The sequence below is a fragment of the Lycium ferocissimum genome, chromosome 7 (genome assembly GCF_029784015.1).
Source record: "Lycium ferocissimum isolate CSIRO_LF1 chromosome 7, AGI_CSIRO_Lferr_CH_V1, whole genome shotgun sequence".
Taxonomy (NCBI): Eukaryota; Viridiplantae; Streptophyta; class Magnoliopsida; order Solanales; family Solanaceae; genus Lycium; species Lycium ferocissimum.
The window spans coordinates 39,832,436-39,857,941 of NC_081348.1; the positions used below are offsets into that span (position 1 = coordinate 39,832,436).

A 25,506-nucleotide genomic window follows, 5' to 3' on the forward strand; every position below is an offset into this window, starting at 1 on the left:
TCCTTATACATAGGAAGTTGCTTTAGCAAAAAAGTAGGAACGTATGGAGGTTTCCTTATACATAGGTAGTTGCTTTACTATAGAACTCTTAATTAAACTGCTACTAAATGTTTACTGCATTTACCTGTTAACAATCTGTAAATATTTTTATATTCTTGTCACCTTATGTTTTTTTCCCCAAAAAAGGGCTCAAAAAGGCCCCATTTCGGGCTTAATACTGCGAGGTGGCCCTTCGGCCCAAACTAATCTCAAGCACTAACTGCCCAGCCAATTCACTACAAAAAAAAAATATATATTGACCTTTTGTGGGACTTTAGTCACTACAAAATATCGAAAAGTCTTCACTGAAAGGTTCGATGCAAAAGGAACAGGACTATGTAAAATCGCTATTAAAGATCAACGAAAAAAAATCATATTGATCCTTCAAAAACTGTATCATTGTTGTATAGAATATGTATCACTACTGTATATATATAGAAAAAATGTATTATATGTGTATAATTAGTAAGTATACATTAATTATATATTTATTAAACAAAAATTATATATTTATTATACATAAATTATACAACAATGATATATTTTCTATACATATTCTATACGATAATGATATAGTTTATATATGTGTGATACATTTTTTATATACATATACTGTAATGATACATATTCTATACGATAATGATATAGTTTATATATGTGTGATACATTTTTTATATACATGTACTGTAATGATACATATTCTATACAATAATGATACAGTTTCTATACATATACTGCAGTGATACATATTCTATACAAGAATGATAAAGTTTATATATATACATGCTAGAATTAGTTGAAAAACTAGAAAATGAAATTATTTTGAAAAGGCTAAAAAATGACTTTTAAGATTTTTGGGCCACCCGAATGGCCATTTGTGTCCTTATCCCTATATTAAAAGGGGTCATTTGCACGATTGTCCTACAAAGGCACTGGTCTTTAATTTTTGTCCTTCGCTAAAAATTTCTTGGTTTCGGGTTCGAACTCCCGCTCAGTCAAAAATTTAAAAAGAAAAATCTCAAGGTAGAGTTTGGGATTCGCAGAATCGCAGGGCATAAGTTGGGTTACAAACTCTGCGTTAAGACAAAAAAAAAAAAATATTCTGCTGGAATTTTGCAAACCTCTATCTTAAGGCCTAATTTTGGGTAAAAGTTTGCCTTAAGGCATAAGTTGAACCACAACTTATACCTTGCGAATCCCAACTTTTGCCCTGCAAATCCCAACTTATGCCTTGTGAGTTTTTTTTTTTTTTTTTGAGCTTGGGTTCGAATCCAAAACCTCTGGGGTGTTAAACGAAGGGCAAATATTAAAGACTACCAATTTAAGGGGGGAAAATTAAATACCACCCCAAAAGAAGGGTAATCCGTGCAAAAAAATGATAGGGAATTAAGACAATATGAGAAAGTCGTTGATGAAATGGTTGTGAAATTTTAAAAGCATTTTTTTCTATTTCCAAAATTTATTTAATTGCTTGTGTATTTGACCCATCTTTAAATTTAAGTGGTGCCAAGGGCCTTGTTGAGAAAATTTATTTAAATTTAGCTATTGATGAAGAAAAAGAGAGTCCAGGTGTTGAACAATGTAAAGCTAGCATAGACATGAAGAGTAAACTAATGTATGACATGTATAAATCTAGTGAAATAAATAAAGTTGTACGTCCTTTGCAAAAAAAGAGAAGCCAACTTTTTAGATTAATCTCTCTACTATGCACTGGTGATGTTTGTTAGATTTTTGTAGCTGAGAGAGGTTATTTGGCCTAGCTTGTACAAAATTGCTACTACTTGTCTCAGTTTGTACATTTAGTTAATCTCATCCTTTATGCAGTTCAGCAGTAAGGAAGTTGGAGGGGTTTCTTTGCTTGTGAACCTCCTTCGTCTTTTGCCATTTAGATTCGAAGGTATTTCAGATTTCATAGATGATGTTCTAAACCTTATCAACTCTTTTCTCCTTATTAACATAGAAAAATGTCATTCCATAGTTCAACAGATTCAGAGTGAAGAAATGAAGTCTCTGGTCCAAGCAACTAGCAAGCAAACAAAAATAACCAGAAATGGTGTTCATAATTTACAATCTCACTTGCTTTATAGTGCCATTAGGCTTTTGCATACCATTGATCTGTTTGGAGCTACTATATCCAAAGAAACTCCAACAAAGTTGAACCACTTGTTACACACTCATTAGGAATGACAGTTGAATCACAACTATAGCACTTTGTTACACAGGCAGCTAAAAAATTTCCACAAAATTGAACCACTTCTCAATCTGAATTACCCCTTTTAACATATTCATGATCTTAAGTTACTTTATTCTCAAAGCTGCTATTCAAACAGGTTTGATTGTGATTCATCTGACATTCAAAACTGTGACAGTACTCACTCAACCAATTCACCTGAAATAAGGTAACGGAAAGTGAAGTTGTGAGGAATCCAATCAATTTTCTTCCACAACTTCCGTTGCGCTGGCTGCTGAAATTTCTTCCTCAAATAAGAAGGTAATGCTAGCTCTATCGTTTCGAACAAACCAGATGGGCTCAAATTCACCTCTTTTATATAAGATTCCACATTCTTTGGAAGGACTAATTTCTGTTCTTTCTGTACCCTTATATTTGCCTGAATGTAGTCATCTTTAGCCACTTCTAGTTCTTCAAACACTCTCTTAGATGTGTACAAACGAAGCTGCACACATATAATGGAATGATAAGTCAAAACATGTAATATCAAGAAAACAGTTATTCTTCTCAATCAAGTTATCATTAATTCACGAAATTGAGGTAATAATAAATATGGATAATGACATGTTTGGACCGTTCAAAAGAATAATAGCCAGCAAATGTATAGGTTTTGAATATTAAGTATAAATATACATATAATATACATATTATATGCACAACATATACATATAATATACATAATTAGTGTGTAGGTTTTGTATATTTTGGCTAGAGCCCGTAATTTATTTCGGCCAACGGGCCAAAAATGAAAAAACCCATAATATTCTAAGTAATGTTTTCATTGTGCATACCACAGGATCAGAATGGTTTCCTGTGCAGAGAGCGAAGCGTAGACGAGGATCTGGATGCTCTATTGCATATCCCTTTCGTGCATCGCCAGCCTTAAATCTTTGTTTCGTAAAGAACAATGATTGTAGCCACTACAGGCAAAATTAACTTCAATAAGTCTAAAAAATAAATCATCTACAAAAAACATATGAAACAAGAGAGGAAATGTAGTGACAAACAAAAGAGGACTTGTATTTAATTAATTACTTGACCGGGACGAGGCAACTGGCATTGTAGTATAGAATTCTGAATCATGTCTACACTTACTGTACTCCCTCCAATATTGTAAGCTGACTGGAAAAATTAAAAGTTTACTTGGTTAAAAAGAACTACTTACACAGCAAACTGTCATCATATTAACAGAATCTTCTTACCTTTAGAAGTAAAGATGCTCTCTTGAGATTACTTTTTGGAATCCCATGAACCAAAAATGCCTGCAACATACACAATGCTGGTTCATAATTTTTTACATTTTAATAGAAATCAGGATTACACAGTAAAATAAAAATAGAAAACCTTACATGCATTACTAGTGCATTGTGGACATTAATCCAAAAAGCTAGTTTCTCTTCATGTCTCATTTCCTTAGGAGCAACTTCTTCCAACTTTGTGACTAGATACCTGCATTGGTAAGTTTAAGACTAATTCAGAGTTGCACAACTCTGCAAGCTTACTGAAAGATCAAAAGATACACCAAACGGAAATTTAATTTGTACTTGTAATAGACCACTTTCTATAGAAGCTATCAACACTAAAATACCATCAATAGTCATGTAAATGTACTTATAATCATCATAATGCAGAAGAGTGGTTTAAGATTATGATGTCTTATATCTAAGAGGTAAAATATAAGCTTACCTAAATTGTTTTAGCATTTCCTCAACACCATCTAAGCTGTGACTATCTCGACAAAGCCCTTGCACCTCAACCATTCTAACAAGGAATCCGATAAATCCCTTCGAGTCTTCAAAGTGGAACGGATTGTTCAACGAATCAGATGATGAAGTTTCTATGCATTGATTCATATCACTCTGATTTTGTGGAAAAGATTCCAGTGTTGACGATGAGACTGAGATGGGAGACGAACTTAAATTATGGCTGAAGAAAGGCGGATCAGCAAGCTGAGAATATATGGCTGAAATGCACTTGATCATTTCTTCAGATAACCGGCCTGGCGAGTTATGATAATTATTAGAACAACTATCAACTTGATGCTCCGTGAGACTCCCATTTGAAGTTGATGGCTGAGCATGCTGGTTGCAAACATGATAAAATTTCCATTATTAATTACTCTACAATGCATATTAATAAAACATAGTTCATGTATTCTTTACAGAGTGGTAAATGAAATAAAACAAAATTAAGATGAATAATCTGGTTAGCAGCAAGGTAATTGATCCACAATCAAAGAAGAAAATGTGCAATATTAATCCCCTCAACCTCAAAATGATCCCTTGGATAAACAGGTTACTTAGGCTTGAAAGGATTGTTATACGCCCGTCACAGCCAAGAGTATTGTCAGGACACGCCTAACTTCAACCCCAAAAGCTAAGTCGTGAGGTGAAAGAGCGCAGACAGCTGGGTTGCAGACCGCTTATAAGCTGCTTAGGCCCCCCTCCCTGTCCAATTTGGGAGGGGGTCACACCCGAATCCCAGCACCCTTGCTACCAACCGACTACCCGACTCGGCTATGTCACTGGCTCGGAGCAAGGCCGAGGCCGGCTCTGATACCACTCTATCACGACGGATGCCCCTTAACTTCAACCTCAAAATTTAGCTCATGAGTTGAAGGGTTGCCGACGGCTTACAAGCTGCCCAGGCCTCCCGCTCCAGCTCATGAGTCAACGCTATTATCCAGATCCCAGTAAGTAACAAGAATTGTGGTTCACAACCCAACAATAACAACATACCAAGTGTGGTCTCACAAGTGGGGTCCAGAGAGGGTGGGATGTTGTACGCAAACCTTACCCCTACCTTTGTGGGATAGAGAGGTTATTTCCGATTGATCCTTCGCTCTAGAAAAGCATTTTTCAGAACAGGTTTGGAAAGTACAATTGTGGTTCAGAACCCATAAACTAAAGTCCTACCGCCTCTACTATTGTTGATGATTATAGTTACAAGAGCTTGTTGCAAAACAAAATGGCATGGTTGTTTTTTTAGCAGTACTTACCTCAAGCATTGATAAAGGCATAGAATGGTATGAATCTGCAGCATCAGCAAGAGCTGCAACTGAGGGTGAAGCTCTGAATGAACAAGCAGCATGCGATAGGGAAGAGTGGCATCTCAAAATGGTTGAGTCAATTAGTTTTTGTGTGTCATCATCACAATCTTTGATTGGATTACTCAAAGGTGGCAAAATAGGACTAGTATTAGTTTTTGGATTTTCCTTCAACTTGCCATTTTGCTCCTTGACTTCTGCAAACTTGATTTCTTTGGGAGTTGAAATAGTTTTTGTTGTATCATCCTTCATGGACAGTGATTCTAACCGCTGCGCGAATGTTTTCCGATACATTGAAAGAAGATACTTCTCCAAACATATAATATCCAGCTCCAGAAGAGCAATTTCTCTAACCAGATCCTCATGAGCAGGCTGAAAATAACAAGAAGAAAGATAAGTTACTAAGCAGAAGCTGTATTAATCAAAGACAGAACATTTCAGCTAGCATTCCAGTTCCCCTTCAAGCTTTAGTTTAATCGCTCTGGTTAGTTTGGTATGACGGAAAATATTTTTCAGAAAATAAGTCACTTTCTTGTGTTTGGTTTTCCATCAATATGCAGGAAATGACTCCATATCACCAGAAAACATCGTTTCAAACTCTTGAGCAGAAATCATTTTCCTTCACAATTATTTCATAACGTTTTAACCAACACTTCGACATTATTATCAAATCTCTGACAATTGTGTTTTCCCAAAAATATTGTTCATCCTCCAACCAAACAACGAAAGCATTTTCTAGAATTTACTTCTGTCATAACAAACACACTCCGAATCATTACTTTATTTCATAGTTAAACCAATACTATAAAACACATTCAGCTTAGACAACAAGCAGAACAGGCACAAAAAAGATGAAAATCCGGTAAATAAGCCTCTTACATTAATCTCTTCCTCAGTAGAATCATGGCGTTTGCCGCAATGTAATTGTCTTCTCTTCAGCTCAACATAGTTCTTCACTAGCCCAGTGTCCTATTTACATAATGAAATTTTGAGATAAAAAACCAAGACTCTGCTTAGAACAAAGTAAAAAAAAGGTAATGGTGATAAAAGTCCTACCAAGTTCAGATGGTATGAAGAAGATTTGCAGAATTCACTAATCTTTACTTCCTCCATTGTCTTCATCAGGTAGTTAACTGCATGTCAAATGTCAAAGTTTAGTCATTTACTGCTAATGATTGGCTTATTTTGATGCTCCAAATTTGCACGACAAGTGGTATAGCAGAGGGTCTTTTCTGAAAATAGCAAGCACTTATACTATGAAAGCAAGTAGAATATAATAGAAATACCTTTAAGAGTACTGATTGTATCTTGAGCCTTTACTTCTACTACTATATATAAATTAATAGTAACAGCTTTTATGCAAATTCCTTCACAATTAAAAAGGAATTAAGCATGTTGGAAAAGACCCCACATCTGAAAATTCACTGAAACAGGGCATTAATTGCAGCTATGTATAACAAAAGATGACAACTGCCCAAACAGAAGCGAGAAGACCAGGTTATGACAAATTCCAAGAAACATTAAATTGGTAACAACAAGAATGCTTTAAAGATTGAGACTACTCACCCAGTAACCACAAGTTTCCTAAAATAATACTCAATCAAATTAAATATCTAGTGGTTTAATCTGATGATATATTATTAATATCCCCATACCTCATTATTGTTGTAGCATTTCATATTTTTCACTCCAAAGTATCTTACACTTATTAGCGCATGCAGCATGCAGTCATTCACTTGTGGTTTCTTTAAACGTGTGGCTTATATTGAGACTTTTGACTAGTCTTTTGTCTTTATTTTTTGTTTAATCATCCAATTTGGTACCTATTGATCCGACTAATCTAGATTTGCATCGGCGGAAGTGTACGGATACCCGATTTTGGGACCATCATTTAAACAATACTCATAATGCATAAAGATTTGCAAGTCTATCCACTTCGGAACAACTTTGAAAATGCGGTGTCTGGTGACAAAATGTCTGAAGTTTCATATGACTGTTTTTTAGTCATTTTTGCCTGAATTTCAAGTATTTTTGTGTGAAGATCATGCATATATGGTTGGCGTTGAGTCATTTTTGCATGAACTTCGCGCAAAAATGCTTGAATCAGGCATATATAAAAAAATAAAAAAAATAAAAAAAATAAAAAGTTATGCTTTTGCATGTCTCAAATTGTTCCGAACTGAATAGACATGCAAAATATTTTAAAAAGTGAGTACATATTAGATAATGGTGTCAAATAAGATACCCGTAAATTTTTTACTTTCGCACCGTATATGAGTCATTAAAGTAGAAAGTGCTACTTATAAGAAATTTTTCATTCTCATGCCCCAAACTCGAGATTTTTCATTCAAGGTGAAGTTTGGATCCTATATTTTCCACAACAATATCTGATGGTGAGCCTTTGACTGGTCACTTAGAAAGCAATGTTGCCTTTATAGTGGACTACTTTTTGCCTTTTGTGAGTATGGGAGCATTTTGTTGCATTAAAAGAAGTAAATTAGCTGGTAGCCTTTTTATTTCAAGAAAGTTACATTTTAGACTTGGGATATACACCATGCTAAAAAAGTCCCAAGATTTTTAATGCATTTTCCCAAATGACAAAAGAAAAAAGAAACAAATAGAGTAGTTAAACGTAACGTATTACACAGAAAAAGAAGTACTGGCTTTAGAAATTGACAAGCGTGACAAGTTTAGCATTTATCACACTACATATCCGACAGGAATGGGACTGACTTTATAAATTGACTTGAATCAAACGGTCCTGCAGCTAGCTTACACATGGACAATTTCCCAATTTTATTTCATATTTCTCCAATCAAGGAATAAATCAGATATCAACAAGGGTCTCTCAGTGTAAATATCCTAGTTACTCTTTTAGCGATTCAAAAAAGTAGATATCTCAATTTTGCGATTAAAAAAGTGATGTATATATAAAAAAGTGATGTATATATACATTGATTGAAAATAATGCAAATATCCATTTCTTACACACAATAATAGTGCAAATATACCCTTTTCACTAATGAGATTTTTTTTTAGCTTATCTTTTAATTAAAAAAAATTGTCATGTGGCTTTAAAAAAAAGTCTACTCATTTTTTTTTAGTAGACATATTTTTCTAACGCCACATGGTAAATTTTTTTCTGGTGGGTCGGGTCTAGTTCGTTTAAAAAAATATCTCTGTGGCTTTAAAAAAAAAAAATTAAGTCTACCCATTTTTTTAAACGAACCAGACCCTACACACCAGGAAAAAAAATATCATGTTGCTTTAAAAAAATATGTCTACCCAAAAAAAAAAATGGGTAGACTTTTTTTTAAAGCCACGTAGTTTTTTTTTTAATTAAAAAATAAACTAAATAATTTTTAAAAAAAATTCGTCAGCAAAAAAGGTATATTTGCACCATTTTATAACGGCAGGAGTATATTTACACCACTTTTATAACGGGGTTATATATGCTCTAAATCGCTAAGTTGAAGGGTATATTTGCACCTTTTCCCTATAAACAAACTCAACGTTTACTTTTTTGAGATATTTTTAGAGACCTCCTCCTCGAGGGTCTATCGAAAACAACCTTTCTATCTTTCAAGGTCTGCGTACACTCTACTCTTCACAGACCCCATCTAGTGAGATTACACTGGTATGTCGTCGTTGTTGTTGTTGTTGTTTAAGAGACCTCCTCCAGATTTGACATTCTAACACTAACCTTCTGTATGGTTTTTAATATTATATTTACATTATTTATTTTGAATTCTTTATAACAATTGTTTAACAATTAGTAATAGTTTAAAACTAAAAAAAATCAAATAAAGGAGGTAAATGTAAAATACAAGGACATAAATCTGAAGAGAGATCTTTGACACTGTTCCTTCCTTTTTTTTTTTTTTTTTTTTTTTAATTAATTTTTTACCCCCGCCTATTAAGGACAATGCTCTCACTTACCTTTCACTTGGAACCTCTAACATATGTTGATAGTGAAAGTGCTTCGCCATTAAAGCAGACCTCACTCGGCCTTATTTTATCTAGTACTACGTCTTTAATCAAATTTTCCATAGATTTACACCTAGGCTTTACAAGTAGGCCTCTATAATTTGAACCTCTAGCTAGCAGGGGCTTGTCCCCGTTGTTCTCATTTAATGAATAAAACAAACTCGTTTACACTTCGCTACAAAATTTCTTTGTGCTACATTCAAACTCACAAACTATATATAGTGGTTGCTAATCATACACAGAAGCAATACTAAATGCTAACTAAGTGGCTGTTTGTTCAAGCTTTAAAGATTTGTTTATTTTGAAGTGTGTTTTTTGTAAAAAGTGCTTTTAGAAAAAGTATTTTTTGAGAGTTACAATTTGTGTTTTCTGATTACTAATCGATTCAGAAAACACTTTTTTGCTAATATTAGAGCAGCAATTTGTGCTTTGATCAAGGTGTCATGAAAAGTGCTTCTACGAAAAACTATTGTTTTCTTCTGAGAAACAACTTCAGCCGCTACTCATCAAAAACACTTATCAAAAAACTTGGCTATAAAAATAAAATAAAATAAAATAAGCTCAACCGGCTATAACTTAGACATATAAAGCCTGATCGTGTGCAATTACAATATGGCCGCAATAGTAATGCTAATAGCTGTTCTTTTAAATACCTGTTTGGTAAATAACACTTTGTTTCGAGTAAAATGGAATGGTTCGTGAGTGAGAGAAAATTAAACTATACTGTATATAGTACATGGTACTTCACATTCAATTTCTTGTCTTAAAATTTTGGATCCATCTCTCTCGTTTTAAAATATTTTTTCCTTCTCTATTCTCTTAAATCATTTCATTCACACACAGTAAATTAGTAATCCTATGATCATATCACCCAATCACGGGGGGAACAAATCTTATCAGTAGGTGTGGGGGAAAGTGTATATATGAAAAGTAAGTTGGTGGGCTTTAGACTTTAAGGAGATTGATGCACTAACAAGAGAATAAGGGGTTATCTCCTCAAAAGGGCTGAAAGGTGAAGGTCAAAGCAAATGCCAAAAAGTATGTGAGGAATTGAAATGACCACTCTAGTATTTTCTGATCTTCCCTTTCCCATTAGTATAATTTTATGTTGTAATTATAAAATATGTGACGAGATGAATATGATTCTTTAATCCTTAATTAGAAGTCACAAATTTGAACTTTAGGAATGAAGAAACTTTGGGTACTTGGGAACATTTCTTCCTCTATTGATCTTATGCGCAAATATGAGCCCGAATCCAAATTAGTGAACCTAGATATTGGAATATATGGTTAAAACTTTTAAAAAATATGTTGTTAATTAGTAACACGACCAAAAGGGGTGCAGCTCTTGTGAGTAACAGCTCAACAGGCAGTAAGTTTAGTTCCCTACTTTTTTATGGAAATATGTGCATTTTGCTTCATTACTCAATAGTCATGACCAAAATTGAAAGAGGAAAAAGACGACATTCTTTCTAAAAGCTGCATAGTAATGACCAAAATTGAAAGAGAAAAGACAACATTGTTTGATTAAAGTTAACATTCCCTAATAAAAGGGGTGAAACTTTCTTGGTCCAGAGATGACCAACACCACGTGTGACTGATTGGCTGACTTTGCCCGATGCACAATTGAGTTTCTCTGGTTCTGTGCTGCTTCAAATACTTTCAGTTACAGTGGAGAATGGAAATGATCATCCAAAAGAGATAGACTTTCTTCGTCGCTTCATTCTTCAATTATGGATTAATACGTGGTTAAGGTCTCTCCAATGATGGTATATATTATGCTTGCAGTCTGTTGAGCCTAATCGCACAAATATTTATATTCGTTCTAGAAATAAGGTAAAAAAAAAAATCTAGTATGTAGAGTTCTTTTCCGTTATTATGATGGTATTTTTTATTTTTTTTACGATATGCTGAGAACAGTGCCTGCCTCCTTGTAAATTTTATTTGTTCTTCGCTGTTTTGAGTTGTGGGGTTTATTTTTCAGCCCCAGTGGAAGTGGTGACAAATGTTACGGGTCATCGAGGATCGGAAGGGGATGTCATTTAATTTGGTATAAGATACTTAAAAGATAAGTATATCTAATAGGAGTAGTTAATAATAAATATTTAATAATTTTAAAAATAAGACAGATAACCTAGTATAATAAACTAAAATTATATTAATAGTATAAAATTTTAAAATGTAAGTGCATGCAAAATAGATCTTTTGTAAGACAAACGGAGAAAGACGACAGATCTGTGTGTTTAAGATTTACATGTCCTTTTCTGGCTTTGTCAAGAGGCGCAATTAATCAAATCATCGGTAAGAAAAGGTCTTTTTACCGATGTGAAATTACTGTGTAACATTTTATAGAATTTGGATCGGTTAAACTATTTTCTACCGTTGATAATGCAGCTTTTAAAAAGGTTTAACACTTCTTTTTTTTATGTCATCTTTTTTGAATTGATTAAAAGAGAAAAAACGCCACATAAATTGGAACAAACGAAATACTAGTTACGATCAGTGATCAGGGGCGGAGCTAGTGTAGAGCATGCGGGTTCGGCCGAACCCAATAGCGTTAGTTGAAATCTTGTATTTTTGTTAAGAAATTCATTAAATATATATAAATTATTTAGTTTAGAACCCATTAATTTAAAATAACTAGAATCCCGAACCCATAGCTTTAAATCCTGGCTCCGCCTCTGTCAGTGTTATGAATAATTTGTATGTATCGCTTTAATTATTGAGGCACATTTCAATCTAATAAAAGTAAATAGTTTGTCTCTTTAGGAAAATTGAGGAATTTTACCTTTCATTATTAATTATAGAAGCCAAACTGGTATATCATACTTACAAAGTTTCTTCTATATTTTGTTAGAAAAAACTTTTGAGTATACAAGTCAATACAATCTCCAGTCCATATTATCCCTTAGGAAAGGTATTCAATTACCTTGATCATAAGAATATGAGTATTTATCTAAATAATTAATCTGTTATCTTTCTTTAAAACATTTTACTTAATTAACACTCTACTAATTTCTAAAACCGACTGATGTTTGGGACAGGAAGAACTTGCCAACTAATTATAAAACGAAAAACCTATTTAGCAAAATCCATATTATTTTAATGGGATAAGGAACTATACCCGAAAACGAATTATTTAAAACTAAATAATTAATCCATATTTTAAAAAAAATGAGTTTTAAAACCCGTCTTTTTTTTTAATTTGAAAATTTGATTTTTTTTTAAACCCATTTAAAAAATAAAAAAAAACTAAAAACATGGATTAAAAAGCCATTTCTTTTAAAAAAGGAAAAACCCTTTTAAAAAAAAAATTGAAAATTTGTTTTTTTTTTAAAACCCGTTTTTAAAAAGAAAGAAAAAAGCTGAAAAATGATTTTTTTTTTTTTAAATATGAAAAAATGGATTTGTTAAAAATATGGAAAACTTGATTATTTTTTAAAATGTCTTAAAAAATCTTGATTTCATTTTCTTAGGACACTTTTATTTTTCAAATAAAATCAAAAATGTTTTCTTGCCAAAATGTGAAAAAAAGCTGAATTTTTATAAAATTTTGAAAAATTAATTATTTTCTTAACATGTGGAAAACCCGTTTTTAAAACTAAATGTGGAAGACTAGATTATTTTCAAATTTTTAAGAAAATGCTTGAAAAAAAAAAAAATCAATGTTTCTCGCTCTCTCAAAGAGAGTAAACACACTCTCTTTGCCACATCGAAGGTTTTTTATTCCGTTTTAAATAAGTTTAGGGGTAGGGCGGGGAAAGGTAATCCATATTATTTTAATTAATGAAAAGAATCCAAGAAACGGAGCATTACGTACATTATTATTTTCCTCATAGAAATCCAAGAAAAAACCCTAAGTCTTGGTAAGGCCGGCAAGTGCCAACAATTAAATTTAAAAAAAAAAACCAACAATTTCCAAAGGAACTGACAGACATGCTCGCAGACCAATTAAAAACATAAGTATATAGATAATAGAGCTTCATTAATGATCATCTCATATGATGCCACACTTAACGCTGATTCTGTAAACTCCAAGCACATTAGGATTAGTGCCACAATAATAAGAAAAGGCATAGAAGAAAGAAAGGCTGTATAGATTTCTGTAACACAAGTTCTTTTTTGTTTTTTATTTTTTGCAGTCCTCATTGGAAGTGAAAACACAGAAATCTAGGATAGAGTAAGAAAATCTAATATGTTGTAGTAAAATTACCTATTTTAATCATTTTTCAGATTACTAATTTCATTCATTTGTACTTATATTTTAAGTGATCTAACAACGTGAAGAAAAAAAATAAGTGATCTAACAACGTGAAGAAAAAAAAAATCAACACTGCAGTATATATATAGATGTTAAACTCAACAAACAAATAGAAAAACATCCGCAAAGGAAATGTAATATGTGTCGGCTATCTTTCATACACGCATTTCTCACTTAAACATAATTAAGGGAGTAATATGTTTTCACATTCAAACTTTTAGTTGTTAAAATTAAATTGCTTACTTTGATATAAATATCGAGTCCAAGCGAGTATTTACACCGAAGGTTTGAGTGTTGAATCTATTAAAAAATGGACTATGGGAAGTTGGGACATCAATAATACATTTTGTCCAGCGCAATTCTAGTTGCAAGAACTGAAAAGAGAAGGGAAAATAAATTAATAAAAGAGAAGGAATCTGAGGGTAGATAAAGAAATATGATCAATCAGTACCAAATTTTAATTCTGCTTTTCTCGAAACTATAGCTGATAAAATATTTCGTAGTATTTTGTTTCTTTCGTAACATAGCCCTTTAGATAAAGATAAGAATACAATAACGAGTGTACAGATTTTAGGAAAATACATAGATAAATGTACACTGCTGCAGCCATCTCTTTGCAATTGTGTGAATCTAGAAAAGACACAGGAAAGAACTTTCTAAAGACTTTCTGGAAATTTTAACAAAAAATGTTGCATGTGCTGCTAAAAAATTAAATGAAGGGGCAAGATTTCCAGAGGCAAGTCCAACATAAGCCGCTTTGTAATATTGAGATTTCAAGTCATATGTTATATACTATCAATAAATTTTAAAATATGAGAACAGGTTAATTATAATTATTTTAATCAAGCAATCAAAATTTACAAATTATTATCTTATTACTGACCTAACTATATAAATATTTTATATATTGTCATTGGGTAGAACTTAAATTCTAGTTGGAAAACCCAGTCTGTTAGGACCTAGACGCGTGCATGAAATATATGAGACGTGAGAATCCAGATTCCAGGCAGCAATAGGACTTCAAATTCGCCGAGTTTTAAGTTATTCACAAATTCAGAATGCCTAAGGAGTTCGGTTGTACCAAGAGTACCGTTTTAGATAAGAAATATATTATCGAGCGTAGCAAATTAGGGCTCTTTTTCATATGTTATGTTAAATAGCCAAGGAATTGTACCATGTAAATAAGATCTATGAGTTATGTCGAACTCATTAACTTTAGTACAAACCTAAAATCCATAAAGTTTAAATCTTAACTCCCCATCTGATATTTAATCAAGTTTTCAAGCTTCAACACGACCGCAGCGTTGTGTCTTTGTTTTGCTCATCAAACTTTTCAATCAGGTATAGAAATAGCAGATGCAGCATTGGCACTGAGAGTGAAGTACGCGAATATGTTTGAGTTCAAATTCATGATGTGTTTGCTAGAAAAATATCATTTTGAGTTTTCTAAACTTGCTTAGTTCGTGCATTCTGATGTTATCAATGTGGCTTTTAGAATATCTATGTGATTAGATGCACAATTATGATGTTATTTAGGTTTATAATTTTGTGTTTTAATAGTGAGGATGTGAAAGCATTTAATAATATTATTCCAGAATTTTTGTTAGTTTTTTGGTGACACTGTAAACATTAACATTAACAAACAAAAAAGCATACACCTAAAGAGATTCTAATCCCACAACAGAGTGTTGTGCAGATCAGGCCCCCAACAAATCAAAGGAAATCTAGTTACGAATTCAACTTCAGTTCTTTTTTTAAAAAAAAAAAAAACTCTACATCTATGAGCTCTTTTTGATGAACTAAATGTGTCTAATCTACTCAAATTTCTATCTTTATCTGTTTAATTATCTCAGTCGCCTGTACATGTATGCCTTTAAACACTTTCCAGTTCAGGGCTCTCCAAGTGATGTCATTGCCCCCAAACTGCTGCTATTATTTCCTTTTGGAACTGCTATTAAACCCTTTTTGTAATTTTCTTGGAGGATTTTAATATGGTGAAACTTAATATCCATACCTTTTTTCATCCTCTGTCTTATGATATTATGTAGAGCACATGTTGTATTACAACGTTCCCTTTATGATCTAAAGGGTAATGAGAGATGATCAGAAGTTTTTCATGTATTTATGAAAAGTTGCAACATTGTTAGATTAATATAAAAGTCAGTCTCTGTGAATTTGCTCATATTGCAGGTTCCAAACCAAGATAAAGGAAGGAGGTTGCGCTAGGCTAGCAGCCAACATGCGTAGACGGTATTGTTAGATTAATTCAAACTCACCTGCAAGATCCATATTTCGACTCACGGTGCCAGAAATCTTTATCTCCAGAGGAATAGTGCTTAGAAATCATGCTTGAGATCTGGGAATAGATATCTTTTTATGTTACTTACATGAATCCCATCAGAACATAGGTACAACTTAGACCTTGTTTTTTTGTAAGCTAATCTAGAAAGTAACTGGTACAGTTGCATGAATAAGAAGATGAAAGAAAAGGAACCAGTAAACAACACTGATGTAGAAATTTCACCAAATAGGTTTCCATAATTGACTTGAAACCAAAGTTCCAGGGGAGCAATGCCCATTTTGCCAAGTGCACAACGAGAGGAGCTCACAGGAGGGTCTGGCAGGCCAGTAAAAAAATACATAACTACCTACCCCAAACAAGCCAAATAGAGGCTATACATTTGAAATCTGGACAAAAACTAAGGACCTTTTAAGGTAATTCTTGTCCTCTAATAGGCATCTAAAAAATTTTCAAGAACAAAAGAGGATGACGCAATGAAATGCGTCACCCATTGAACTATCATCTCATATCTCTGAGAGTAGCTTTGTTTCTATTTTTCAGAGCTGTACAGTTATATCAAAATAATCAGCAACTAAATAAGAGTCAATTCCTATCAATGAGCTCAGCAGGCAAGTTTAGATCGAAAAAGCCCCCACCAGAATCCTTTCTTGCACGCTTCCTTGAGGAACATCCACTCTCATCTGAAGTCCCTGAACCTGATGGCTGAACCAATTCTATGGAACCTCCTGCAAGAGGTACAAGAAGCAGTACAATGTTCAATTACTAACTCTTTTTCTGGTTATAATGTACAACCTGCATTATCAAAACAAGAAAAAAATGAAAATAAAGGAAACAAATTGATATAAACAGTTACAGTACATCCCAACCAACCCTCCAAAAAAGAAAAAAAAAGAAGAAGAGGGGAGACATATCCTGCAAAAGGGAATAAGGGAGAAGAGGGAACGTAGGCAAGAACGGAAACAAATCTAAAGAAAATAGGCAAGTTTCACATAACTAGCACTGATAGTCTACAAGATTAGTAAAATAGCCTTCATTAACCTTCACGGAGCTCTTCTATGAAAGGTCAAAACTGCTGTATGGCAAACAGTGACTGCTAATGTTTGGAACTTTGGAGGTAGAATTGGATGGCAACTTTAAACCATGGTTCTTAAGTGTTCTTTTGGTAACAACTGATGAAGATACATTAGATAAGAAAGTAAATAGTTCTTGAAGGTAAAACATAAATTTGTTTATATGATATTAATATTACAAGTTAGTATATGAGTTAATTTCATTGTGGGCTACTGCTAGGATGAAATAAGACGAGACGTTTTCAACACAGACAGTTCAAAATTATAATATTGAACTCATATGATTGGTGGGTGAAATTGCAACATAACCAGAAAACTTGCTTAGAAACTGGATCAACCAATAAAATTACCACTAACCAATTAAGTTACTAGAACAGTAAATTATTTTTGCAAAATTGCAGATTACGATCTAGCTGTTGCCTAATGCTTAAACAATTCATCACATAAAATGATCAAGACATTATCAGTAGTTCCGGTGCCCATAGGTTTAGTTCCTGCCTTCCTGCCCATTACCTTTCTTCCTCTTCAAGAGAAAAGAAAAAGTTTGGGCAACTACCAATCATGACATTCCCTTTTTTTTTTTTGGGTGGGGGGGGGGGGGGGGGGGGGTTAATATAAAATTTACCAATCACGGCAATTCTTTTAATTAGACATATACTAATTTCTCATAATTGCTTCAGCAAGATTGGCTTGTGACTAAGGCCATTTTTCCATAACTCCAACTCTATTACTACTCCAACTAGCACCCACTGCCTTAAACAGCAACAACATAGAATGTCACCCCTCTATAAGATGACAACTAAAGAAAGGCAACCTGCTCTATCTTAGGATTAACTGGTTCATTGAAAACAATTCTCCATAAACAGTTTGCCACTCCACCGGCTCAAATGAATGAAGAAGAAGATGACGATGATGCAAAGCATTATGAATAATAGCATGTCTAAAACGCTTAAAGTAACGCATTCCCAAGCAAGTAGAAAACATACTGCCGTTCTATGATGCAGTAACATTATTTTTTTGCGACCAAATCTGATGAGGTAACTATGAGATGATGTAAACTACTTGTATCACTTGCAAAAGCAATCAGAATTGTAGAGGTGGACACAACAAACTACCACGCCCCAGTAGGCAGAGATGACTGATCTACATAGGTACTCTGGCATGAGAGAGGATGGAAACTTCACCATTTGTCTGGTCCTGAGCTTTTTGATTGTTGTTTCCTTTGGTGCTCCGGCCTCCATTAAGCTCTGTTGCTCTCTCAATGCCCTTTGACTGGTATGGAGCTATATTATGACTACTGAACTGTAGAGCTCCCAATAAATCATTCTCGATGCATTCATACCTGCAAATCAGCATTACCATCAGTTTCTCACTAAAACTACCAATAACTTAGGATATCCAGACACCTACTTACATCTTCTTACATAGTGTATCAGTTACCACAGAGAGATTCAAGACTTGCATCCTCATTTCCATAATCTGTGCCTCTTCGTATTCATCAAACGGCTCCTCAAAAGCTTTTGATAACTTTTCAACATTTTCCTCAAGCTGTTGCTGCTGGTCCTCAAATAAATGCTGTTTTATTTCCTTTTCCTCTTTTGTCATTTCATCTTTAAATAAGTCATCACCAAACATATAAAACGCAAATGGGTATGAAAACGAGAGAGCCCGTCTTGATCTGAAAAGCCTGTAAAGTCCATTTGTTACCCAACTAAAATCTCTCAATCTTGAATCCTTTGATTCCAGTTTTGCCACCTTTTCTTTTATAGTCTCCCTCAGACGAGACTCCTGTGTAAAAGAATCCGTATGAGCTTTATAACGATTGTGATAATGCATGTAGCGATAGAGATCACGCTTAGCCCGTTCAGACTTCTTCTCTTGATCTTCTTTATAACGACCACAGCTGTGACCAGCGATACTTGACCAAGTATGATCTCGGCCAGTAGCTCCACCACATAGCCAACTACAGCAAACAAAGAAAAACATAACAAGATCAACCAACTAAACTGGGAAGGCAATTTCCTTCAGTGCTGGTGTAAGTAATGTCAAACAACACTCAAAGAAAGAGTAGCTGCTAATTATATCATATAGCTCGAGTTAAATGTCGTAGCTGCTAATTCAATTTCGAGAGTCTCCTGTTTCCTATGAAAGAGTTGTTGAACCTTTAAGAATAATTTTCAAAATTACTAAAGAACAAATATGTCAAAGGCCTTAAGAATTTCGTCTAAATCAATGACAATGAGTTCTCACATATTTTTAAACTTAAAAAAGAAATTAACACAAGTGTAGAACGTTATTTTTATTACATGACAAGAAAAGAAAATTCATCAAAACGACATAAAAAATAAGTATCATAAAAGTATCTAGTGCAAACAATAATAAATAAATGTTGTAGTTCAAACAACAATTAGTAATAGTACACGTCAATCCCAGACTAACTAGAGTTGGCTCATGAATCCTCCAACTCATGTTCCTCCATTTTTGACCCATTTCATTCCAATAATCAACAGTTTGGGTTCCCAAATGCTAAAAAACTTCTCTACATTTTCTAATTACATTCAAATCTTTAAAAATAGACATAGCACATTTTGCACTAAAATAAGATGCCAGCAAGCATAATATGTTGTAACCTATAGAATGTACAGGTATTAACACACCAACAGTACTAACAGCTTCACAAGTTCTGACCAACCTTATCTCCTTTCTTTTATTTAAATGCTTCAACAGACCACCTTAACTTGTCAATGCAAACAGATTACAATGTCCAGCAATACAGAACAGAAAGAAGAATGAAATTTCATACTTCTAACTATCTCCAAAGTCTAATAAAACAACCTGCTCTCCTTGGTTATGTAATGAAAATGAAATAATATATTTTGTGGCCTCCAGGTTTAAAGCCTAGGGATCTATCTTCAGCAAGTACTTGTATACCTTAGTTCAAAGGTATGTTATTTGCGAACATATCATGATTGATGAAATTAACTAGGGAGTCAACCAAGCTTGAACTATATAAAGCACTTTAGGATAAGCATGTGACGGAATCATAACCAAAACTTTAGGCAATGATTAGAGTAGGTCAAGACCTTTACAAGTCGCTTTAGAAGTCCTTACAAAATTTATGAGTAACTTAACAAGCTCGTACACAAGTATCCAGTCCAATTTGAGATTCCTAAATAGACTTTAATGCAAACTTATGAGAGTGTGATTATGCGCATCAAGTAAGAGAAATTGAACATCCAACTCAAAACTTTAAAGTGAAGGTGGAATAGCATAAAACCTTCATAAACCCCTTTGGGAGGCACAGTTCATATAAAGACAATTATATAACTCAACACGGTAGAAGTAAGACAATATAAGCATTCAAGTTTAGCCAATATAACAAAAATGAGGTTGAAGTGAGAATAGACAAGGTTGTACCGTTGTAGTGCCTAAAATGTAAACAATTGAGATATTTAGACACAATCTTTTGGAATGATATCATGATAACTGATGTAATGCATACAATTATTTAAGATGTTTGAAATGAAGGGTGCTAAGGGAGCATTATGTGATAGTAGAATACCTAGTGTAGAGCAAGTCCTAGTAACGTAAGACCAGCAATGTAAATAGGCGTGACTATTGGCCACTAAATCACAAACCATACCCATAGGATAAATGTTATAGTAATGTGAACGCACTAAGATATATGTGCAATCTTTCAAGATTAGACAACACTAGAAATGATCACATCTGACAGAATGTAAGTAGAAACATGCGGAGGAATGAGATAAGATCGCCTGAGATGATTTAGTCATATATTACATAGACATCCAAATGCACAAGCTCATAGCACTGACACCATTATACATTGGAGATATTAATATGGGACAAAATAAACCTAAGATCACATGGAGGAAAAGCTGTCTCAGAAGGCATATAACTTCCCGCACTGCAATCCATGCAGACTTAGTAAAGCACAGAACACGATGACATAATCGTAAGGTTTAGAATTTCTAGTGTAAGAAACCTTAATTACAGACTGGGATGTTGTGCCATGGGCTTTCGGGAAAAGAAAGAGAAGACTCGAGGCATAGGATGATGCCCCTCCAGCCCTGATGTTGGTGATTTGGAAAGAGAGGAATATGAGAGCATTCGAAGGGGTTGAGAATGACATTGTACACTTGAGGATCAGCTTCGTATGGTGCACCCACCACAAAGGCATAGGTGTTAGTATTATGTGGTTCACCGACGACATTCCTACTTGTATAGATGAGTAGTTGACTTTCATAGAGAATCAAAATTAGGTTCCCTACTTTTGGTATATTTCTAGTACACTGGAGTTTTTTTTCTCCCTTCATCAATAAAATTATTTACTTTATAACAAACAAAAAAAGCACCTTAATTAAAGACAAGTTAGTAAGTCCTAGGCATCCAAGTTCTTCCAAACAAAGATCAATATAACTTAAGCTAAACTAGATCTATGTTAACTTCAAACTAGATCAAAATTTTGGATCACCCCCAGGCTTTAGTCTAGTGTACGAGCACAGTGCAGCGCATGATGTGTGAGTTAGGCACACGTCACCGGTTCAAACCTTGCCACAGATAAAAGGCAAAGTGGAGAAGGACAGAGGAGTCGGCCCATTATCCACTGAGTTTCGAATTATGCCCCACTGGTCCGGGGACATCTCGGTTATAAATAAAAGTATTGGATCAAGTCCGATCCTAATCCTAAAATTCCAAAAGGGATCTCAATCTCTCAGGTTTTCAAGCTTTTTAATAGCTTGTTGGATTGGAAGCCGCAGTCGATGCCTTCTTGCTTGTGTAGTTGGTCTTGCCTGATTAGTGCGTAAAGTTACTGGAGGCTGCTAACAGTCTACGGTAAAACAAAAGTTGCACTATCAAGTCATGTTCTCTACAAACGGGGCACCAACAGTGCTGGCATGTATCCAGAGTGTTTGTTCATCAATAACATCAGAATTAGCTTTCAGTTGTGACAAATCTAGGCACAAATAGACATCAAGAATAAACTCACCAAAATGCTTGCCCACAAATGCAGCTAACTAAGTTGCAACCTCCGTTCTTCTCAACAGGTTTGTGACACTTTGGACAAGGCTTAGTGTGAACTGTAATCCAATTAACTGTCTCTGATTCGTCTCGGCACTTCTTGGCCCAAAGTTCCCACATCAAGCAAGAACAAGGTGAATGTGCTTCTGATAAGCAACAGAAACAGAACTGTAAACCACATGAACATTCTACTTCACAAAATTCATCAGTCTCTACCCGTATAGCATTCCCACAATGAGGGATACTTGGACACCATTTCACCATTTTATTGTCCTCAATGTATGATTCAAGGAGAAACCGATCAAATTTCTCTGCCAAATCAGGATGCCTTTTACTAACTAGCTTTCTGATAACAGCTTCGTCGCAAATAGCAAAGCATTTATGAGCCATGCACCTTATTCTCTTACTTTGCCCCTCCTTTATTTTCACAATGAAATGCTCTGTCCAACCTAAACAAATAAAATAAGAATTAGTTTTTCCAGCACAAAAATGAAAATAAGTAGCAGAAATATTCACAATTTGATTAGCGTGTAACAAAAAAAAGAGAACGATAGAACTACTATAGTTAGACAGGTTTTAAGGAAACCAAATGTAAACACCATTTGAAAAATAAAAAAAAGCACACCCTTCGATATAGGAAAAAAAAAAAAAAAACTTATAAATCCTAAAAACAGTCTAAACAAAATTGCATTTTATGCTAATTACAGAACCGAAAGGCCAAAATTCAGGATGAACAAGTTTATAAGAAGTAGAATGAACTCTGGTGGAATCAATAAAGAAGCACTAGTTCTACTCAAAGAATTAGTTCTCACAGTCATTGCAGAAGCAGTGACCACAGTCCATTTTAGTGACCACACTCCCTGCTACCTCTTCTATGCATATATCGCACGTCACAGTCAAAGAAGACACAGATGAGCCAAAATCAACTTCATCAACATCAGGTACCCCTGCTTCAGTAAATAAGCAACTTCTTCCCTTTTCAACAAGAATAGCAAGCAACCTAACGACATCCCAACGGTAGTGAATGAGCAAGGTTCTTGCATGGTGTTCTCTTAGGGAGAGCATTTCCATCACTCTCTTCAAATCTTCCCTCTAGCACATATGTGAAACATCTCAGATATCCATGTTTAAACATAAACACTAACCATACAAGCCTCAAATGTCAAGAAAAACTGTTCAAGTCTTCTTACCTGTGCCACCAAGAGAGACTCCTTTGTAATCACCTGTAAAAAAAGTGTAAATTATCAGACAAAACCTACAAAGAGAGGGCAAAAAAAGGGAGGCAACAACAATGGCAAAGCATTCAACTGAAATCCATAGAAAAACCACCTAAATTGAAGGTGGTAATTTTAAAGACACTTCCTTTACCACAGCTTAGATAAAGACAACAACAACAAAAACAACATACCCAGTGTAATCCCACAGGTGGGGTCAGGGAGGGTAGGATGTAAGCGGACCTTACCCTTACCTTTGTGGGGGTAGAGAGGCTGTTTCCGGCAGACACTCAGCTCAAAAATAATCAAAGCATGACAGTTTAGATAAAGAAATTTACAAAAACTTAAAACCTATAAACAAAAGCCTGGTAGATACCCTAAACTCCAATCAATCAACCATGCCCCAATCCCTAACTATTAAGAGAATTACACTAAGACTTCCTGACCTAAAATTCAAAAGTTTGATTTTTTTTTTTTTTTTAATAACCAGGTTTGAAATTATCTAATTATTACACCTATCACATATGTGATCATCAAAATTGTAGGTTCATCACAAATAGCAAAAAAATTATACTAAAAAAAAAACGGTGATAAATAAAAATCTAGGGATTTAAAAGCACCTTGCAGGAATTTCCTGTGGATGAGCCCCATTGAGAATCGGTCTCATCATTCTCAAGTCCATCAAAAGAGTCGTCTTGATCAGATGAATATATATCTTCATCGCTGCTCCCGTAATCCTCCATTATAAACCAACAAAAGAAGAAAAAAGAAAATGAAGAAGAAAAATGTATGAATCAAAAAATCGATGGATCGAAGTGACAATTGTGAGAGTTTGAATCAGATATAAAACGGAGGTTTATTGGGCAAATGTTTTTGTTTTTTCCCGGTGAGAGGAGAAAAATGTGTGTTGTTTTGTATAGAATTTGTCAATTTTTTGCTTAGTGAAGGGGAAAAGGGCTTTTACTTGTTTTTTAGCTGTTGTGGAGTTGAGGCTGGGAATCCGAGTTGGAGTAGGGAATTATGAAACTTATACGACGTCGTTGCAGTAGCTTCAACTGCAAGATTTTGATGAAACGATGCGTTTTGATGATGTTGAAAACATTGTCAGTATCCCACATTTGGTTCTAGTTTCTCTTTTCTTTTCTTTCCCCCCACCTTGTTGGTTTGTCAAATATAGTACTCCATATTAGTAGTTATTAATTCGGAAAAGGTAAATATCTTGTCAACTATCAAATGGTACATTGATGTCGACAAATCGATAGTTAGTGTTATATCCGTATTTTTGTCGTTGGATTATTCGTAAAAAATACCGACGTAAGTTCGAGACAAGATTAGTTTTTGAGATAGAGGACAAGCACTTTTTAATCCCGATTTTTAATAAGTGCACGGTTTGCTGTAAATTTGAATTAGTGTAGAAATATTAGTGGAGATTAGGGATTAATTAATCATGATTAGATTATTAAGTGGGGATTAATGATTAATTAAGTTAATTAGTATACTAAATGGACCCCACTACAATATGGCCGAATCTGATTGGTCCATGCCATAGTGGGACACATGTCATTGTGGCTGGTTGCATATATAAATTGATGACTCATTTAATCACGTTTTCATCTGCACCGCAAATACCATTTCGTGAAATGAAGAAAAACTATGCTTTTGACAACCGTGGCGGCTACGCGCATTTGGGCTTTGAAGGAAAAAAATTAAATTAAATTCCCAAAAGGTGTTCTAAACATTCAAGGGAGGCAGCAACATTAGGATTTAAATAGAGGAAGAAGAAGTGGTGCAATTGGTTCAAGTGATTGTAGGACCTGTCCTAATTAAATTAAGGTAAGATTTCCTCTTCTTATGGTGTAATTGGAGTAGATGATATTGTAATTGAGAGATTAACTCTTAAGTGGAATTGGATGCAAGGAATTGTATATGTTAATGTTAAGGTTCTGTTTGGGCCGTGTTGGGGTTGTTCTAATTTAATAATGGTGGATTAAGTTTGATTAGTGTTGTCGTTATTGTTGTATTGTATTTGAGGATGATCTGGTTGTGTTGAAGGGATGGAAATATAGTTATGAGTATGTATATGTGTTGTTGTTCTTGTTGTTCACGGTGATATCATACTCTTCTCCGTGTATTTGTGATTTGCGAAGTAAAGTCGAAAATTGTATTTTCGATGTTGTAGTTTCGGTGGACTGTTTTGAGCTTGTTATTAAAATGATATTGAAGTAGTTTTCTTGTACATGACTGGTAGTTGATGTTGTTGTCGTGTTGTTGTTAATATGGCTCACAAATTTGGAAGAAAGAAATGTACAAGGTA

At 34.2% G+C, this 25,506-nt stretch overlaps 2 protein-coding genes and 1 long non-coding RNA gene across 11 annotated transcripts; all 3 read right to left on the reverse strand.

Annotated features, from left to right (window-relative positions):
• Positions 1–2,065: 2,065 nt before the first annotated feature.
• LOC132064971 (uncharacterized) lies at positions 2,066–7,759 on the reverse strand. Of its 5 annotated transcripts, XM_059458154.1 has the most exons (12): positions 7,695–7,741; positions 6,971–7,105; positions 6,602–6,728; positions 6,372–6,448; positions 6,195–6,284; positions 5,268–5,687; positions 3,956–4,350; positions 3,619–3,718; positions 3,472–3,531; positions 3,305–3,391; positions 3,061–3,189; positions 2,066–2,714 (listed from the first exon to the last, which is right to left on the reverse strand). In XM_059458154.1, the coding sequence occupies exons 4-12, from the start codon at positions 6,435–6,437 to the stop codon at positions 2,412–2,414; spliced, it is 1,650 nt and encodes a 549-aa protein (XP_059314137.1). In that variant the 5' UTR covers positions 6,438–6,448; positions 6,602–6,728; positions 6,971–7,105; positions 7,695–7,741; the 3' UTR covers positions 2,066–2,411. The 5 variants fall into 5 exon arrangements, with proteins under 5 accessions (XP_059314137.1, XP_059314136.1, XP_059314135.1 ...); XM_059458153.1 differs by lacking the exon at positions 6,602–6,728 and having other exon boundaries at positions 7,698–7,759; XM_059458152.1 differs by lacking the exon at positions 6,602–6,728 and having other exon boundaries at positions 7,695–7,740.
• An 8,314-nt stretch (positions 7,760–16,073) lies between these two features.
• LOC132064972 (probable E3 ubiquitin-protein ligase ARI2) lies at positions 16,074–24,184 on the reverse strand. 5 transcript variants are annotated; one of them, XM_059458157.1, is made up of 7 exons: positions 23,813–24,178; positions 23,169–23,201; positions 22,791–23,070; positions 21,947–22,427; positions 18,350–18,898; positions 18,120–18,277; positions 16,074–16,590 (listed from the first exon to the last, which is right to left on the reverse strand). In XM_059458157.1, exons 1-7 carry the CDS (start codon positions 23,933–23,935, stop codon positions 16,448–16,450), a joined length of 1,767 nt encoding a protein of 588 aa, XP_059314140.1. In that variant the 5' UTR covers positions 23,936–24,178; the 3' UTR covers positions 16,074–16,447. The 5 variants fall into 5 exon arrangements, 3 of the variants coding, with proteins under 3 accessions (XP_059314140.1, XP_059314141.1, XP_059314142.1); XM_059458158.1 differs by having other exon boundaries at positions 16,451–16,590; positions 18,051–18,277; positions 23,813–24,181; XR_009416670.1 differs by having other exon boundaries at positions 16,452–16,590; positions 18,360–18,898; positions 23,813–24,184.
• On the reverse strand, positions 19,414–21,940 carry LOC132064973 (uncharacterized). Its single transcript, XR_009416672.1, has 2 exons — positions 20,213–21,940; positions 19,414–20,175 (listed from the first exon to the last, which is right to left on the reverse strand). It is a non-coding gene; the product is annotated as an uncharacterized LOC132064973 (long non-coding RNA).
• Positions 24,185–25,506: the final 1,322 nt, after the last annotated feature.

Coding starts and splice junctions, on each gene's coding strand:
- LOC132064971 (XM_059458153.1), bottom strand. CDS start 6,437: ATGAAGACAATGGAGGAAGTAAAGATTAGTGAATTCTGCAAATCTTCT. Junction 3,532..3,618: donor ACAATGCACTAGTAATGCAT/GTAAGGTTTTCT, acceptor TGTATGTTGCAG/GCATTTTTGGTTCATGGGAT. Junction 3,190..3,304: donor AGTTGCCTCGTCCCGGTCAA/GTAATTAATTAA, acceptor TTTTGCCTGTAG/TGGCTACAATCATTGTTCTT.
- LOC132064972 (XM_059458157.1), bottom strand. CDS start 23,935: ATGGAGGATTACGGGAGCAGCGATGAAGATATATATTCATCTGATCAA. Junction 23,202..23,812: donor CCACAGGAAATTCCTGCAAG/GTGCTTTTAAAT, acceptor CTTTTTTTACAG/GTGATTACAAAGGAGTCTCT. Junction 23,071..23,168: donor AGTCTCTCTTGGTGGCACAG/GTAAGAAGACTT, acceptor CATATGTGCTAG/AGGGAAGATTTGAAGAGAGT.